General features: G+C 58.3%; 1 protein-coding gene across 4 annotated transcripts; it reads right to left on the bottom strand.

The window, feature by feature from the left end:
• Positions 1-72: 72 nt before the first annotated feature.
• RBM23 (RNA binding motif protein 23) lies at positions 73-16,784 on the bottom strand. 4 transcript variants are annotated; one of them, XM_054053125.1, is made up of 16 exons: positions 16,675-16,784; positions 15,642-15,757; positions 14,309-14,383; positions 14,113-14,160; positions 12,729-12,787; positions 12,596-12,649; positions 12,376-12,516; positions 11,579-11,632; positions 11,379-11,496; positions 9,084-9,236; positions 7,207-7,344; positions 6,086-6,151; positions 2,947-3,136; positions 1,528-1,614; positions 430-514; positions 73-185 (listed from the first exon to the last, which is right to left on the bottom strand). In XM_054053125.1, exons 2-16 carry the CDS (start codon positions 15,675-15,677, stop codon positions 182-184), a joined length of 1,308 nt encoding a protein of 435 aa, XP_053909100.1. In that variant the 5' UTR covers positions 15,678-15,757; positions 16,675-16,784; the 3' UTR covers positions 73-181. The 4 variants fall into 4 exon arrangements, with proteins under 4 accessions (XP_053909100.1, XP_053909102.1, XP_053909099.1 ...); XM_054053127.1 differs by having other exon boundaries at positions 12,596-12,646; XM_054053124.1 differs by lacking the exon at positions 73-185 and adding an exon at positions 188-201 and having other exon boundaries at positions 426-514.
• Between the last annotated feature and the right edge of the window lie 1,116 nt (positions 16,785-17,900).

Below are 17,900 nucleotides of genomic sequence, written 5' to 3'. Positions count from 1 at the left end.
GGACCATACTGGGAGGCACTGGTCCATACTGGGAGGGCTTTGGGCGGTACTGAGAATCACTGAAGAGAATTTTGGGTCCTTTGTGGGTTTTTTTTGGGGCCGTTTTTTTTATTTCTCGAAATAAAACGAAACCGGAGAAAAAAAACGGAGAAAAAACCGGGAAAATCCGGGGGGGGAGGGGTCACCTGGGGGGGGGAGGGGCACCGGTCACACCAGTGCTCTCCCAGTTCCCCCCCAGTCCCTCCCAGTCCCCCCTCTCCCCCGGTGCAACCGCCTTTCCCTTCCCCTTCTCCCCTCGGTGTCCCCTCCAATCCCTTCCCCCCTCCCCTGCACTTTGGTTCCGCCCCACTTTGGTTCCCCCTCCATATTTCTCCCCATTCCCCTCAAACCTCCACCCCATAAGTGCCCCATAAGCGCCCCCCAACTCACAGGGTCTGTGGGGTGAAGAGCCCCGAGAGCTGCAGGCACTGCGACGCCAGCGTCTGGGAGGCCAAGTTCAGCGCCGGGCTCAGCGCTGGGGGGGAAAGGGGGCGCTGTGGGGCTGCCCCATAGCTCACAGCCCCACAGGGACCCATAGGGAACCATAGAGACCCACAGGGACCCATAGAGACCCCATAGAGACCCCATAGAGACCCCACAGAGACCCATAGAGACCCCATAGAGACCCATAGAGACCCATAGAGACCCCATAGAGACCCCACAGAGACCATAGAGACCCATAGAGACCCATAGAGACCCCCATAGAGACCCATAGAGACCCCCATAGAGACCCCATAGAGACCCACAGAGACCCCACAGAGACCCCATAGAGCACCCTACAGAGACCCATAGAGACCCATAGAGACCCACAGAGACCCCACAGAGACCCCATAGAGACCCCACAGAGACCCCATAGAGACCCCACAGAGACCCATAGAGACCCATAGAGACCCCATAGAGACCCCATAGAGACCCATAGAGACCCATAGAGACCCATAGAGACCCCATAGAGACCCCCATAGAGACCCCATAGAGACCCACAGAGACCCCATAGAGACCCATAGAGACCCATAGAGACCCATAGAGACCCATAGAGACCCCATAGAGACCCCACAGAGACCCCATAGAGACCCCATAGAGACCCATAGAGACCCCATAGAGACCCACAGGGACCCATAGAGACCCCATAGAGACCCATAGAGACCCCACAGAGACCCATAGAGACCCATAGAGACCCACAGAGACCCATAGAGACCCATAGAGACCCACAGAGACACCATAGAGACTCCATAGAGACCCATAGAGACCCCATAGCGACCCACAGAGACCCATAGAGACCCATAGAGACCCATAGAGAACCATAGAGACCCCACAGAGACCCACAGAGACCCATAGAGACCCATAGAGACCCCATAGAGACCCACAGAGACCCATAGAGACCCATAGAGACCCCATAGAGACCCACAGAGACCCATAGGGACCCCACATAGACACCCCACAGACCCCCACAGTGCCCCCCCATCGCCCCCCGCTCTGCCCCCCAAGTACCGGTGAGGGTGGCGGGGTTGAGGGCGCCGAGGGGCAGTGCCCCATTGAGCTGCAGCGCCTGCGCCGTGGGGAGCGGCAGCCCCGAGCCTGCGGGGGGACGGCGGTGTGGGGCGGCGACAGCCATAGTCAGGCCCCTGCCCCACAGCTGCCCCATAACCCCCTCCTCTGCCACATAGACACCCCCTAACCCCCCCGTACCCACCCCCAGATGCCTCTTTTCACCCCACAACCCCGCCGAGATACCTCCTGACCCCCCATTGCCCTCTTCTATCCCCATTCTCTGCCCCACAGCTGCCCCACAACCCCCTCCTCTGCCCCATAGCCACTCTGTCTGCCCCATAACCCCCTCTCCAGCCCCATAGATAGCCCATAACCCCCCTGTACCCACCCCCAGTTACCTCTTTTCACCCCACAACCCCACTGATATACCCCGACACCCCCATTGCCCTCTTGTACCCCCCTTCTCTGCCCCACAGCTGCCCCACAACCCCCTCCTCTGCCCCATAACCCCCTCTCCAGCCCCATAGACACCCCCTAACCCCCCCGTACCCACCCCCAGATGCCTCTTTTCACCCCCCCAACCCCCCCCTGACCCCCCCCATTGCCCCCTCGTAGGCCCTTTCTCCGCCCCACAGCTGCCCCACAACCCCCTCCTCTGCCCCATAACCCCCTCCTCTGCCCCACAACCCCCTCTCCAGCCCCACAGACACCCCGTAACCCCCCCGTACCCACCCCCAGATACCCCCTTTCACCCCACAACCCCCCCAGACACCCCCTGACCCCCCCTCATTGCCCCCTCATACGCCCCTTCTCCGCCCCACAGCTGCCCCATAACCTCCTCCTCTGCCCCATAACCACCCCCTCTGCCCCATAACCCCCTCCTCTGCCCCACAGACACCCCCTACCCCCCCTGTACCCACCCCCAGACGCCTCTTTTCACCCCACAGCCCCCTCCAGACCCCCGCCATTGCCCCCTTGTAGGCCCTTTCTCCGCCCCACAGCTGCCCCACAACCCCCTCCTCTGCCCCATAACCCCCTCCTCTGCCCCATAACCCCCTCTCCAGCCCCACAGACACCCCCTAACCCCCCCGTACCCACCCCCAGACGCCTCCTTTCACCCCCCCAACCCCCCCTGACCCCCCCCGTTGCCCCCTCGTAGGCCCTTTCTCCGCCCCACAGCTGCCCCACAACCTCCTCCTCTGCCCCATAACCACCCCCTCTGCCCCATAACCACCCCCTCTGCCCCATAACCCCCTCTCCAGCCCCATAGACACCCCCTAACCCCCCCGTACCCACCCCCAGATGCCTCTTTTCACCCCGCAACCCCCCCTGACCCCCCCCATTGCCCCCTCGTAGGCCGTTTCTCCGCCCCACATCCGCCCCACATCCGCCCCACGGCGGCCCCACGGCGGGGGTTACCCTCGGCCAGCTTGGCCATGAGCTGGAGGCGCGCGGCGGGCCCCGCGTCGTCGTCGGCGCCGTCGGGGAAGGCGATGTCGGTGGTGCCGTCGGGGCGCTCGGTCACCTGCCCCACGCGCTTGGGGCGCCCGGCGAGTTCGAAGCCGTTCAGCTGCTCCAGGGCGCGGCGCGCGCACTCCGCCTCCGCAAACTGCCCCACACGCTTAGGGGGCGGCCGTGGGGCAGATGGGGGGCGGGGGGGGGATGGGGGGCGGGGGGGGGCGGGAGGGGGGCGGGATGTGGGGCAGGGGGGGGCTGGGGGGGGTGGCTGTGGGGCAGAGGGGGGGCTGGGGGGGATGTGTGGGGCAGGGGGGGGCAGGGAGGTGGCTGTGGGGCAGAGGGGGGGCTGGGGGGGATGTGTGGGGCAGGGGGGGGCGGGGAGGTGGCTGTGGGGCAGAGGGGGGGCTGGGGGGGATGTGTGGGGCAGAGGGGGGGCGGGGAGGTGGCTGTGGGGCAGAGGGGGGGCTGGGGGGATGTGTGGGGCAGAGGGGGGGCGGGGAGGTGGCTGTGGGGCAGAGGGGGGGCTGGGGGGGATGTGTGGGGCAGAGGGGGGGCGGGGAGGTGGCTGTGGGGCAGAGGGGGGGCTGGGGGGGATGTGTGGGGCAGAGGGGGGGCGGGGAGGCGGCTGTGGGGCAGAGGGGGGGTGGGGAGGTGGCTGTGGGGCAGAGGGGGGGTGGGGAGGCGGCTGTGGGGCAGAGGGGGGGTGGGGAGGTGGCTGTGGGCAGAGGGGGGGTGGGGAGGCGGCTGTGGGGCAGAGGGGGGTGGGGGGGTGGCTGTGGGGCAGAGGGGGGCAGAGGGGGGTGGGGGGGTGGCTGTGGGGCAGAGGGGGGGTGGGGAGGTGGCTGTGGGGCAGAGGGGGGTGGGGGGGTGGCTGTGGGGCAGAGGGGGGGTGGGGAGGCGGCTGTGGGGCAGAGGGGGGGTGGGGAGGTGGCTGTGGGGCAGAGGGGGGGTGGGGAGGCGGCTGTGGGGCAGAGGGGGGGTGGGGAGGTGGCTGTGGGGCAGAGGGGCAGATGTGGGGCTGAGGGGAACAGGATGTGGGGCAGACACCTCTCTATGGGTCAGATGTGAGGCTGGGGGGATGTGTGGGGCGGGGATGTGGGGCAGAGACCTCTCCATGGGTCAGATGTGGGGCTGGGGGGGATGTGTGGGGTGGGAATGTGGGGTGGGGAGCTGTCTGTGGGGCAGAGGGGGGGCTGGGGGGGATGTGTGGGGCTGAGGGGGACATGGGGGTAGGTGTGGGGCTGGGATGTGGGGCTGGGGGGGATGTGTGGGGCGGGGATGTGGGGCAGGGACCTCTCTATGGGTCAAATGTGGGGCTGGGGGGGGCGGGATGTGGGGCAGGGAGCTCTCTATGGGTCAAATGTGGGGCTGGGGGGGGACGGGATGTGGGGCAGAGAGCTCTCTATGGGTCAAATGTGGGGCTGAGGGAGATGTGTGGGGCGGGGAGGGGGGGCGGGGAGGTGTCTGTGGGGCAGGGGGGGAGCAGGGGGGATGGGATGTGGGGCAGGGAGCTGTCTGTGGGTCAGGTGTGGGGCTGAGGGGGACGTGTGGGGCAGGGATGTGTGGCAGAGACCTCTCTATGGGTCAAATGTGGGGCGGGGGGGGACGGGATGTGGGGCAGAGACCTCTCTATGGGTCAAATGTGGGGCGGGGGGGACGGGATGTGGGGCAGGGACCTCTCTATGGGTCAAATGTGGGGCTGAAGGAGACGTGTGGGGCAGAGGGGGGTGGGGAGGTGGCTGTGGGGCAGAGGGGGGGCTGGGGGGGGTGCGGGGGGGGACGGGACGTGGGGCAGAGGGGGGGTGGGGAGGTGGCGGTGGGGCAGAGGGGGGGCAGAGGAGGGCTGGGGGGGACGGGATGTGGGGCAGGGACCTCTCTATGGGTCAGATATGGGGCTGAGAGGGACGTGTGGGGCGGGGAGGTGTCTGTGGGGCAGAGGGGGGGCAGAGGGGGCGCTGGGGAGGACGGGATGTGGGGCGGGGACCTCTCTATGGGTCAGATGTGGGGCTGAGGGAGACGTGTGGGGCAGAGGGGGGCGGGGGGGTGGCTGTGGGGCAGAGGGGGGTGGGGAGGTGGCTGTGGGGCAGAGGGGGGGCTGGGGGGGATGTGTGGGGCAGATGGGGGGCTGGGGGGGGCGGGGGGGGACGGGACGTGGGGCAGAGGGGGGCGGGGAGGTGGCTGTGGGGCAGAGGGGGGCAGAGGGGGGGTGGGGAGGTGGCTGTGGGGCAGAGGGGGGGTGGGGAGGTGGCTGTGGGGCAGAGGGGGGTGGGGAGGTGGCTGTGGGGCAGAGGGGGGTGGGGAGGCGGCTGTGGGGCAGAGGGGCAGATGTGGGGCTGAGGGGAACAGGATGTGGGGCAGACACCTCTCTATGGGTCAGATGTGGGGCTGGGGGGATGTGTGGGGCGGGGATGGGGGGCAGGGAGCTGTCTGTGGGTCAAATGTGGGGCTGGGGGGGACGGGATGTGGGGCAGGGACCTCTCTATGGGTCAAATGTGGGGCTGGGGGGGACGGGATGTGGGGCGGGGACCTCTCTATGGGTCAAATGTGGGACTGGGGGGGACGGGATGTGGGGCAGGGACCTCTCTATGGGTCAAATGTGGGGCTGGGGGGGACGGGATGTGGGGCAGGGACCTCTCTATGGGTCAAATGTGGGACTGGGGGGGACGGGATGTGGGGCAGGGACCTCTCTATGGGTCAGATATGGGGCTGAGAGGGACGTGTGGGGCGGGGAGGTGTCTGTGGGGCAGAGGGGGGGCAGAGGGGGCGCTGGGGGGGACGGGATGTGGGGCAGAGACCTCTCTATGGGTCAGATGTGGGGCTGAGAGGGACATGTGGGGCGGGGATGTGGGGCAGGGATCTCTCTATGGGTCAGATGTGGGGCTGAGGGGGACGTGTGGGGCTGGGGGATACATGGGGGTATGTGTGGGGCGGGGATGTGGGTCAGGGATCTGTCTACGGGTCAGATGTGGGGCTGGGGGAGATGTGTGGGGCAGGGATGTGGGTCAGGGACCTCTCTATGGGTCAGCTGTGGGGCTGGGGGGGATGTGTGGGTCGGGGCTGTGGGTCAGGGAGGCGCCGTGGGTCGCGCCGTGGGTCGCACCGTGATGAAGCCGTAGCCCTTGGACTGCCCGGTGTCGGGGTCGCGCATCAGCACGATGCTGTCGATCTGTGGGGCGCGGGGGGCGGCTGTGACCCACGGCTGCCCATAGCGCCCCACGGCTGCCCCATAGCGCCCCCTAACCGCCATCTTTACCCCTAAAACCGCCATCTTTGTGCCCCAAACCGCCATCTTTACCCCTAAAACCGCCATCTTTGTGCCCCAAACCGCCATCTTTACCCCTAAAACCGCCATCTTTGCGCCCAAACCGCCATCTTTGGGCCCCAAACCGCCATCTTTGCGCCCAAACCGCCATCTTTGGGCCCCAAACCGCCATCTTTGGGCCCCAAACCGCCATCTTTACCCCTAAATCCGCCATCTTTGGGCCCCAAACCGCCATCTTTACCCCTAAATCCGCCATCTTTGGGCCCCAAACCGCCATCTTTGCCCCCCAAACCGCCATCATTGCGCCCCAAACCGCCATCTTTGGACCCCAAACCGCCATCTTTGGGCCCCAAACTGCCATCTTTACCCCTAAATCCGCCATCTTTGGGCCCCAAACCGCCATCTTTGCCCCCCAAACCGCCATCTTTGCGCCCCAAACCGCCATCTTTGCCCCCCAAACCGCCATCTTTGTGGCCCAAACCGCCATCTTTGCGCCCTGTGCCGCCATTTTTGCCGCCCAAACCGCCATCTTTGTGCCCCGAACCGCCATCTTTGCGCCCAAACCGCCATCTTTGGGCCCCAAACCGCCATCTTTGCCCCCCAAACCGCCATCTTTGTGCCCCAAACCGCCATCTTTGCGCCCAAACCGCCATCTTTGGGCCCAAACCGCCATCTTTGCGCCCTGTGCCGCCATTTTTGCCCCCCAAACCGCCATCTCTGTGCCCCGAACCGCCATCTTTGTGCCCCAAACCGCCATCTTTGTGCCCCAAACCACTATCTTTGCCCCCCAAACCGCCATCTTTGCCCCCTAAACCGCCATCTTCGTGCCCAAACCGCCATCTTTGGGCCCCAAACCGCCATCTTTTGGGCCCCAAACCGCCATCTTTGCCCCCCAAACCGCCATCTTTGCGCCCCAAACCGCCATCTTTGCCCCCCGCGCCGCCATCTTTGCGGCCCACCTTTCCGAAGGGCTCGAAGATGCCGCGCAGCATCTCCTTGGTGATGTTGCAGTGCAGAGCGCCCACGTAGAGGCGGAGGGGCCCTCCGCCGCCCTTCTGCAGCGACGACGCCATCGCCGCCAGGCGGTTCTTCTCGGCCTGAGGGGAACGGGGGGGGCGGTGGAAAACAGCCCTTCAACAACACCACCACCCCCAAAAAAACCCCTCCGGTACCCCCAAAGCCTCCTCTGTTCACACCAAATCCCCTCTGAGCCCCTTCAATCCGCCTTTATTCCTCCTTTATTCCCCCCAAATCCCCTCTAATCCCCCTCTAATCCCCTTTATTCCTCCTTTATTCCCCTCATATCACCTCTAATCCCCTTTACTCCCCATCAAATCCCCTTTAATCCCCATCAAATCCCCTTTAATTCCCCTCAAATCTCCTCTAATCCCCTTTATTCCCCTCATATCCCCTTTATTCCTCCTTTATTCCCCCAAATCCCCTTTAATCCCCTGCAATCCTCCTTTATTCCTCCTTTATTCCCCTCAAATCCTCTTTATTTCTCCTTCATTCCCCTCTAATCCCCTTCAATCCTCCTTTATTCCCCCCAAATCCCCTTTATTCCTCCATTATTCCCCCCAAATCCCCTTTAATCCTCCTTTATTCCCCCCAAATGCCCTCTAATCCCCTTTATTCCCATCAAATCCCCTTTAATCCCCATCAAATCCCCTTTATTCCCCCCAAATCCCCTCTAATCCCCATTATTCCTCCTTCATTCCCCCCAAATCCCCTATAATCCCCCTCAAATCCCCTTCATTTCCCTCTAATCCCCTTTATTCCTCCTTTATTCCCCCCAAATCCCCTCTAATCCCCATCAAATCCCCTTTAATCCGCATCAAATCCCCTTCAATCCTCATTTATTCCCCCCAAATCCCCTTTATTTCCCTCAAATCCCCTTCATTCCCCTCTAATCCCCCTCAAACCCTCTTTAATCGCCCCCAAATCCCCTTTAATCCCTCTTCTTCCCTCCCAACCCCCCTCTTAATCCCCTTTATTCCCCCAAATCCCCTTTATTCCCCTCCAAACCCCCCTCTTAATCCCCTTTATTCCCCCAAATCCCCTTTATTCCCCTCCAAACCCCCCTCTTAATCCCCTTTATTCCCCCAAATCCCCTTTATTCCCCTCCAAACCCCCCTCTTAATCCCCTTTATTCCCCCAAATCCCCTTTATTCCCCTCCAAACCCCCCTCTTAATCCCCTTTATTCCCCCAAATCCCCTTTATTCCCCTCCAAATCCCCCCTTAATCCCCTTTATTCCCCCAAATCCCCTTTATTCCCCTCCAAATCCCCTCTTAATCCCCTTTATTCCCCCAAATCCCCTTTATTCCCTTCCAAATCCCCTCTTAATCCCCTTTATTCCCCCAAATCCCCTTTATTCCCCTCCAAATCCCCCCTTAATCCCCTTTATTCCCCCAAATCCCCTTTATTCCCTTCCAAATCCCCTCTTAATCCCCTTTATTCCCCCAAATCCCCTTTATTCCCCTCCAAATCCCCCCTTAATCCCCTTTATTCCCCCAAATCCCCTTTATTCCCCTCCAAATCCCCTCTTAATCCCCTTTATTCCCCCAAATCCCCTTTAATCCCCCCTATCCCTCCTTTAATCCCCCAAATCCCCTTTAATCCCCCCCATCCCTCCTTTATTCCCCCCAATTCCCCTCTAATCCCCCCCAAATCCCCTTTAATCCCCCTTCTTCCCTCCCCACCCCCCCTGTAATCCCCCCTAATCCCCTATAATCCCCCCTAATCCCCTATAATCCCCCCTAATCCCGTTTAATCCCCCCCTAATCCCGTTTAATCCCCGCGCTCCGCCGCCGCCGCCGGGGTGGGTGGTTACGTACCTGTGAGGCCTGGACGATGATGGGGACGCCGAGGAGGCGCTGCCCGGTGAGGCCGATGGCCAAGGGCACCGATTGGATCTCGCAGAACTCCACGTAGGCGATGCCCTTGGAGCGGCGCGAGTTGCGGTCCGAGATGATCCGCACGTCCCGCACCTTCCCGGGAAAACCCCCGCGGGAAAAGGGGGAGGGAAAAACACAGGGAAAACGCCGTGAGGAGGGAGGAAAACCGCAGGGGAACGGAGGAGAGACGCCGAGAAAATGGCGGAGAGGGCGTCGGGTTGGGGGGGGAACGGGGGGAAAATGGGGGGAAAGGGAGAGAAATGAGGGAAATCCGGGAGAAAAGGAGGGAAAGCCGGGAGAAAACAGGGAAAATACGGGAAAAGGAGGGAAATAGGGCGGGAAATGAGGGAAATAAGGGGGGAAATGAGGGAAATAAGGGGGGAAATGAGGGAAATAAGGGGGGAAATGAGGGAAATAAGAGGAGAAAATGGCGGAAAAGGGGTTCAGATTGAGGGGGAAGGGGGAGAAAATGAGGGAAAAGGGAGAGAAATGAGGGAAATCAGAGGGAAAATGAGGAAAATAAGGGGGAAAGGAGGAAAATAAGGGGGAAAGGAGGAAAATAGGGCGGGAAATGAGGGAAATAAGGGGGAACATGAGGGAAATAAGAGGGAGAATGAGAGAAATATGAGGAGAAAATGGCGGAAAAGGGCGTTCAGATGAGGGGGAAGGGGGAGAAAATGAGGGAAAAGGGAGAAAAATGAGGGAAATCAGGGAGAAAATGAGGAAAATAAGGGGGAAAGGAGGGAAATAGGGTGGGAAATGAGGGAAATAAGGGGGGAAATGAGGGAAATAAGAGGGAGAATGAGAGAAATATGAGGAGAAAATGGCGGAAAAGGGGTTCAGATCAGGGAAAAGGGGGAGAAAATGAGGGAAAAGGGAGAGAAATGAGGGAAATCAGAGGGAAAATGAGGAAAATAAGGGGAAAAGGAGGAAAATAAGGGGAAAATGAGGAAAATAAGGGGAAAAGGAGGAAAATAGGGCGGGAAATGAGGGAAATAAGGGGGAAATGAGGGAAATAAGAGGGAGAATGACAGAAATGTGAGGAGAAAATGGTGGAAAAGGGGTTCAGATCGAGGGGGAAGGGGGAGAAAATGAGGGAAAAGGGAGAGAAATGAGGGAAATCCGGGAGAAAATGAGGAAAATAAGGGGAAAAGGAGGAAAATACGGGGAAAGGAGGAAAATAGGGTGGGAAAAGAGGGAAATATGGGGGAACATGAGAGAAATAAGAGGGAGAATGAGAGAAATATGAGGAGAAAATGGCGGAAAGGGGGTTCAGATCGGGGGGAAAGGGGAGAAAATGAGGGAAAAGGGAGAGAAATGAGGGAAATCAGGGAGAAAATGAGGAAAATAAGGGGGAAAGGAAGAAAATAGGGTGAGAAATGAGGGAAATAAGGGGGGAAATAAGGGAAAGAAAGGAGAAAAGGAGAGAAATAAGAGGAGAAATGACAGCAAAAAAGGGGAAAAATGAGGAAAATTGGAGATAAGTGCAGAAAATAAGAGGGAAAATGAGAAAAATAAGGAATGAAATGAGGGAAATAAGGGGAAAATGAGGGAAATAAGGGGGAAAATGAGGGAAATAAGGGGGAAAATGAGGGAAATAAGGGGGAACGTGAGGGAAATAAGGGGGAACGTGAGGGAAATAAGGGGGAAAATGAGGGAAATAAGGCGGAAAATGACGGAAATAAGGGGGAACGTGAGGGAAATAAGGGGGAACATGAGGGAAATAGGGGGAAATGAGAGAAATAAGAGGGAACGTGAGGGAAATAAGGGGGAAATGAGAGAAGTAAGGGAAATAAGGGGGAAAATGAGGGAAATAAGGGGGAACATGAGGGAAATGAGAGGAGAAATGAGGGAAATAAGGGGGAAAATGAGGGAAATACGAGGAGAAATGAAGAAAATAAGGGGAAAATAAGGGAAATAAGGGAGGAAATGAGGGGAATAAGGGGGAATATCAGAGAAATAAGGGGGAAAATGAGGGAAATGAGAGAGAAATGAGAGAACTAAGACAGAACGTGAGGGCAATAAGGAGTAACATCAGGGAAATGAGAGGAAATGAGGCGAATAATGGGGAAAATGAGGGAAATAAGAGGGGAAATGAGGGAAATAAAAGAGGAAACGAGGGAAATAAGAGGGGAAATGAGGGAAATAATGGGGAAAATGAGGAAAATAAGAAGGGAAACGAGGGAAATAATGGGGAAAAAGAGGGAAATAAGGGCAAAGGGGGTTTCCTCGCACCTTGCCGACGGCGGAGAAGAAGTCCTCGAGGTCGCGGGGGCGGATGCGGGCGGCGAGCTGCATGCAGAAGACGGTGCGGGCGTCGCGCTCCTCGGGGCTGAGGCTGCCGAGCGGTTCCCTACGGATAACCGGGAGCGCGGGGATTAGCGGACGGAAGGCCGGGGCTGCCGTGGCGGTGCCGTCGGCGGAGCCGAACTCACCGCGCGGGGCTCTTCTCCCGGTAGAGAGGGCTCTTGCTGTGCCCGAAGCGGCGCCTGCGGGGAGCGAAAGGGGTTAAAAAGGTGGGGATTGGGGGGATTAAAGGGGATTTGGGAAGGATTGAAGGGGATTAAAGGGGATTTTGATGGGGTTTGGGGGGAATTGGGAGGGAATAAAGGGCATTTTGGGGCGATTCGGGGGGAAAGAAGGGAGATTTGGGAAGGATGAAAGGGGATTCGGGGGGCAATAAGGGGGATTAAAGGCGATTTGGGAGGGTTGGAAACGATTTTGTGGGATTTGGGGGGCAATAACGGGGATTAAAGAGGATTTGGGAGGGTTGGAAAGGATTTTGTGGGATTTGGGGAGGAATAAGAGGGATTAAAGAAGATTTGGGGGCGTTGGAAAAGATCAAACGGGATTTGAAGGGGATTAAGGGCGATTAAAAGCGATTCCGAGGGAATAAAACGGATTAAAGGGGATCTGGAAGGGAATAAAAGGGATTTTGAGGGGGATTGGGAGAAATTTAATGGGATTTGGGAAGGATAAGTGGAATTAAAAGGGATTTTGGAGGGATTAAAGCGTATTTGGGGGGGAATAAAGGAGGTTGACGGCAACTCGGAAAGAATAACGGGGATTAAATGGGATTTGGGTGGAATTTTGCGCTATTTCACTGGAATTCCGCGGCATTCGGGTGAAATATTGAAATACTGGGGGCAATCCGGTAGTATTTGGGTGGAATTCTGTGCTATTTGGGTGCAATTCGGTCGATTCGGCTGGAATTTTGTGGGATTTGGGGTACCGGGATCGGTCGTCGCGCCGGCGTTCCCGGCTGCGGGAGCGGCTGCTCCGCCGGCGTTCCCGGCTGCGGCTGCGGTGACGGCTGCGGCGTTCCCGGCTCCGGCTCCTCCTGCGCCGATCCCGATCGCGGTCGCGGCTCCGGCTGCGACGACACACGTGGTGTTTACCCCAAAATCCCCTCAAATCCCACGTCCCCCCCCAAAAAAACCCCCATTCCAAACCTGTGTCTGTGCTCACGGCTTCGGCTCCGGCTTCGGCTTCGCTTCTTCCGGCTGCTGGAAGGGAGAAAACGGGATCAGCACCCCCAAATCGGCCCTAAATCACCCCAAAAACGCCCGCCCCCCCCGCTCCAACCTGCTCCCGCTGCCGCTGCCGCTCTCCTTCTTGGCCTCTTTGCCCGAATCCTCCGCCGGCTGACGGGAAAAGGGGGGGGGGGAGATATCGGTGAGAGCCCCCCCTGTCCCTGCGCCCCAAGAATGACCCCCAGGAACCCCAAAATCAGCCCAAAAGTCCCCAAAATGAGCCTAAAAGGCACCAAAATGAGCCTAAATGAGCTTAAAACACACCAAAATAGGCCCAAAAGACCCCAAAATGAGCCTAAAACACCCCAGAATGAGCCCAAAACACCCCAAAATAGGCCCAAAACACCCCAAAATGAGTCCCAGACACCCCAAAAAGAGCCCCAAACACCTCAAAATGACCCTCAGGTGCTCTAAAATGCCCCAAACACTCCAAAATGAACCCCAAACACCCCAAAAGGAACCCAAAACACACCAAAACGGACCCAAAACACCTCAAAATGACTCCAAAACACCCCAAAATGAGCCCAAAACACCCCAAAACGGTCCCAAAGACCCCAAAACGCCACAAACACTCCAAAATGAGCCCCAAACACCCCAAAAGGACCCCAAAAACTCCAAAATGAGCCCCAAACACCCCAAAACGATCCCCAAACAGCCCCAAATGGGCATAAAACACCCAAAATGAGCCTAAACCACCCCAAAATGGGCCCAAAGACCCCAAAAATGACCCCCAGATGCTCTAAAACGCCCCAAATACTCCAAAATGAGACCCAAACACCCCAAAACACCCCAAAATGGACCCAAAACACCTCAAAATGACTCCAAAACACCTCAAAATGAGCCCCAAACACCCCAAAATGGACCCAAAACACCTCAAAATGACTCCAAAACACCTCAAAATGAGCCCCAAACACCCCAAAACGGTCCCAAAGACCCCAAAATGCCACAAACACTCCAAAATGAGCCCCAAACACCCCAAAAGGACCCCAAAATAACCACAAAACACCTCAAAACGGGCACAAAGGCCCCAAAATGAGCCCCAAGTGCTCCAAAATGGCCCCAAACACTCCAAAATGATCCCAAAATACCCCAAAATTAACCCTAAAACGCCCCAAAACAGCGTCAGACACTGCAAAATGAGCCCCAGACCCCCAAATCAGCCCTAAGACCCCCCCAAATTAGCCCCAAACTCCCCCAAAATGAGCTCAAGCTCCCCCCAAAACGACCTGGGGCCCCCAAAAAGAATCAAAGCACCCCAAAACCAGTCCTGAACACCTCAAAATGAGTCTGAACTGCCATAAATGAGCCCCGAACACCCCAAAATGAACCCAAAACGCCTCTAAAGAAGCCCCAAACGCCTCAAAGCGACCGCAAACACCCCCAAAACGACCTCAGACACCCCAAAACGACCTCAGAGACCCCAAAAACCCTCTCACCTGAGAAGCCGGAGGCTCCGTCTGCACCTTGGAGGGACCGGGCTGCGCCTGCAAAGAGACGGGGACCCCTCTTTACCCCCAAAAGCGCCCCCCAAACCCCTCCAGGACCCCCCAAATCCCTTCCAGGACCCCCTAAACCCCTCTTAAATCCCCCCCGAACCCCCTAAACTCCCTTTCGGTCCCCCCTTTCTGTCACCTCCTCCTTCTTGTAGGGCGCCTCGAGCATCGCCTCGATGACGATGTCGAAGTCGTCCGACGTCATGGCATCCGTCTGCGGAAAGGAAAAGGGGATAAAGTGGCTCAAAAGGGACAAAAAGGGACAAAAAGGGATGGAAATGATCCAAGGGGGGGGGAAAGGGACCCAAAAGGGGGGGAAAGGGACTCCAAGAAAGGAAAAAATAACCCAAAAGGGGATCAGAGTGACTCAAGAGAACACAAAATGACCCAAAATGGGATCAAAGTGACCCAAAAGGGGATCAGAATGACCCAAAAGGGGATCAGAGTGACCCAAAAGGGGATCAGAGTGACCCAAAGGGACATAAAGTGACCCAAAAGGGGATCAAAGTGACCCAAAAGGGGATCAGAATGACCCAAAGGGACATAAAGTGACCCAAAACGGCATCAAAGTGACCAAAAAGGGGATCAGAGTGACCCAAAATGGGATCAAAGTGACCCAAAGAGACATAAAGTGACCCAAAATGGGATCAAAGTGATCCAAAAGGGGATCAAAGTGATCCAAAAGGGGATCAGAATGACCCAAAGGGACATAAAGTGACCCAAAATGGGATCAAAGTGACCTAAAAGGGGATCAGAGTGACCCAAAAGGGGATCAAAGGACTCAGAGGAGCACAAAATGACCCAAAATGGGGTCAAAGTGACCCAAAATGGGATCACAGTGACCCAAAAGGGATCAGAGTGACCCAAAATGGGATCAAAGTGACCCAAAATGGGATCAAAGTGACCCAAAATGGAATCAGAGTGACCCAAAAGGGGATCAGAGTGACCCAAAAGGGGATCAGAGTGACCCAAAAGAGATCAGAGTGACCCAAAATGGGATCAAAGTGACCCAAAAGGGATCAGAGTGACCCAAAATGGGATCAAAGTGACCCAAAAGGGGATTAAAGTGACCCAAAAGGGATCAGAGGGACCCAAAATGGATCAGAGGGACCCAAAATGGGATCAAAGTGACCCAAAAGAGGATTAAAATGACCCAAAAGGGGATCAGAGTGACTCAAAAGAACACAAAGTGACCCAAAATGGGATCAAAGTGACCCAAAACGGGATCAGAATGACCCAAAATGGGATCAGAGTGACCCAAAGGGGGGATCAAAATCACCCAAAATGGAACCAAAGTGACCCAAAAGGGGATCAGAGTGACCCAAAGAGACATAAAGGGACCCAAAATGGGATCAAAGGAACCCAAAATGGGATCAGAGTGACCCAAATAGACACCAAAGGACTCAGAGGGTCCCCAAATGACCCCCAAATGGAGCCCGAGTGCCCCAGAGAGGGACGCGGCGCGGACTCACCGGGTCGGGCAGCGCGCTCGAGCCCCCCGCCTCCATCGTCTCGCCCTGCCTCGAGGGGGGGAAAGGGGGGGGGGGGCTCCCCCAAAAGCCAAAGGGGGGGAACCGCGACGCTCTTCCTGTTATGGGGGGGGAAGAAAAAAAAGGCTGTGACGTCACGGCCCGAGCGATGACATCACAGCACCGCGCGTGACATCAGCACCCAAAGGCGCAGCCCCCAACCCCGCTTAAGCCACGCCCCTTAATCTTAAGCCACGCCTCTTGCAGCACGCCTTCTGGCCACGCCCACACCCCCTCCCAGTGACTCCCAGTACATCCCAGTGCCACCCAGTGCGCCCCAAAGGACCCCAATATCCCCCCATTATGGCCTCAGTGGGACTCAGGAAGCCACGCCCACCCTTTGGCCACGCCCACACCCCTCCCAGTGCCTCCCAGTGCCCTCCCAGTACATCCCAGTGCCCACCAGTGCCACCCAGTGCACCTCAAGGGACACCAATATCCCCCCATTATGGCCTCAGTGGGACTCAGGAAGCCACGCCCACCCTTTGGCCACGCCCACACACACCCCAGTGCCTCCCAGTGCCCTCCCAGTACATCCCAGTGCTCACCAGTGCCACCCAGTGCGCCCCACAGGACCCCAATATCCCCCCATTATGGCCTCAGTAGGACTCAGGAAGCCACGCCCACTCTTTGGCCACGCCCACACCCCTCCCAGTGCCCTCCCAGTACACCCCAGTGCACCCCAAGAGGAACCCCCCCCACCTCAAGCCGCGCCCCCCCCGCAGCCCCTATTGACCAAGCGGAGCCCTCAAGCCACGCCCCCTCCCCATCAAGCCACGCCCCCTCCGCACCCCCATTCCCCGCGTCGCGGGGCCCCGCGCATGCGCACTCCGCTTCTTCCCCCCCCCCCCCGCCGCCGCCGCCGCTCCGCTTCACCCCCCCCTCCACCCCCTTCCCCGTTCCTCCTTCGCCTCCCCCCGCCCTCCCTCCGCCTCCGCCCTCCCCTCCGCCCTCGCAGCCGCCGCCGGGCGCTCACCGGGGGCGCCGCTTTAGCGCTGGAGGCGGTGGCGAAGCGGCCGCGGGACGCGGCGCTAAAGATGGCGGCGAGGCCAGAAGCTTCTTCTCCTCCCCCCACCCCCCCTCCCCTTTTCCCTTTGCGTCACCGCGCATGCGCGGGGCGGAGACTCACGTGGTTGGCTGTAGGCGCGCGGGGAGCTGTTTCACGTGACTGCCCGCCGGGGGGCGGGGCTGGAGGGGGCGCGTCACGTGATTATTCCTCCCTCTCCCCCACCCACCCACCCGCCCTCCCGCGCGCGGCGGGGAGTGAGTCACGTGAGGGCGGGAGTCACATGACATTCCGCGGCGGGCGGGGGACAGGCGCTGCGCGGTCACGTGATTCCCCCCTTCGCTGCGTTCCCATAGCAACGCGGCCTAGCAGAGCTCCCCGGAGCCTGCGCTCGAGTAGCTGAGGGCATTTTGGGGGCTAATTAACCCCTAATTAATTAGTCCCCAAGGGATTTCTCCTGAAATCACGTGAATAAGGGAAAATCAGCCCTTTACTGCCCTTAATTAGCACTGACGGCCCCTGGAATGCGTTAATTAGCCCTGGAGGTCTATTAATTACCCCCAAATGGGCGTTAATTACCACCAGGGAAAGTTTATTAACGCTGCAGCGTCATTAATTACCCCCAAACGGTGTTAATTACCCCCCAGGATGGGCTTCTTTATGCCTGGAGGGTCATTAATTAGCCGGGAGGGTCATTAATTAGCTCGGAGGGGACATGGGTTAACCCCTGGGTTAATTAGGGCACTAATTAACCCCTTGATGGACAGCAATTAGCGCTTTAGGTGACTAATTACCCCCTTAAAGGTACCAATTACCCCCCTAAGGGTCCTAATTACCCCCTAAGGGTCCTAATTACCCCCCTAAGGGCACTAATTACCCCCTTTAGGTGACTAATTACCCCCTTAAAGGTATTAATTACCCCCCTAAGGGCCCTAATTACCCCCCTAAGGGCACTAATTACCCCCTTAAGGGCCCTAATTACCCCCCTAAGGGCCCTAATTACCCCCTTAGAATGACTAATTATCCCCTTAAAGGAGCAAATTAACCCTTTAGGCAACTAATTACCCCCCTTAAGTGCCCTAATTACCCCCTTAATGGGTTTAATTAACCCTTTAGGCACCTAATTACCCCTCTATGCACACTAATTACCCCTTAAGTGCCCTAATTACCCCCTTAATGGGTTTAATTAACCCTTT

This window comes from Cuculus canorus, chromosome 39, assembly GCF_017976375.1.
Source record: "Cuculus canorus isolate bCucCan1 chromosome 39, bCucCan1.pri, whole genome shotgun sequence".
Taxonomy (NCBI): Eukaryota; Metazoa; Chordata; class Aves; order Cuculiformes; family Cuculidae; genus Cuculus; species Cuculus canorus.
The sequence above is the reverse complement of the archived record's forward strand: the minus strand, read 5'-3'. Positions and strand labels throughout refer to the sequence as shown.

Bases quoted from the DNA above. Each gene is read 5' to 3' on its own strand.
- RBM23 (XM_054053125.1), bottom strand. From the start codon at position 15,677: ATGGAGGCGGGGGGCTCGAGCGCGCTGCCCGACCCG. The intron at 14,161-14,308 runs GTGACAGAAAGG...GTCTCTTTGCAG, and splicing joins CGCCCTACAAGAAGGAGGAG to GCGCAGCCCGGTCCCTCCAA. The intron at 12,650-12,728 runs GTTGGAGCGGGG...TCTCCCTTCCAG, and splicing joins GGCAGCGGCAGCGGGAGCAG to CAGCCGGAAGAAGCGAAGCC.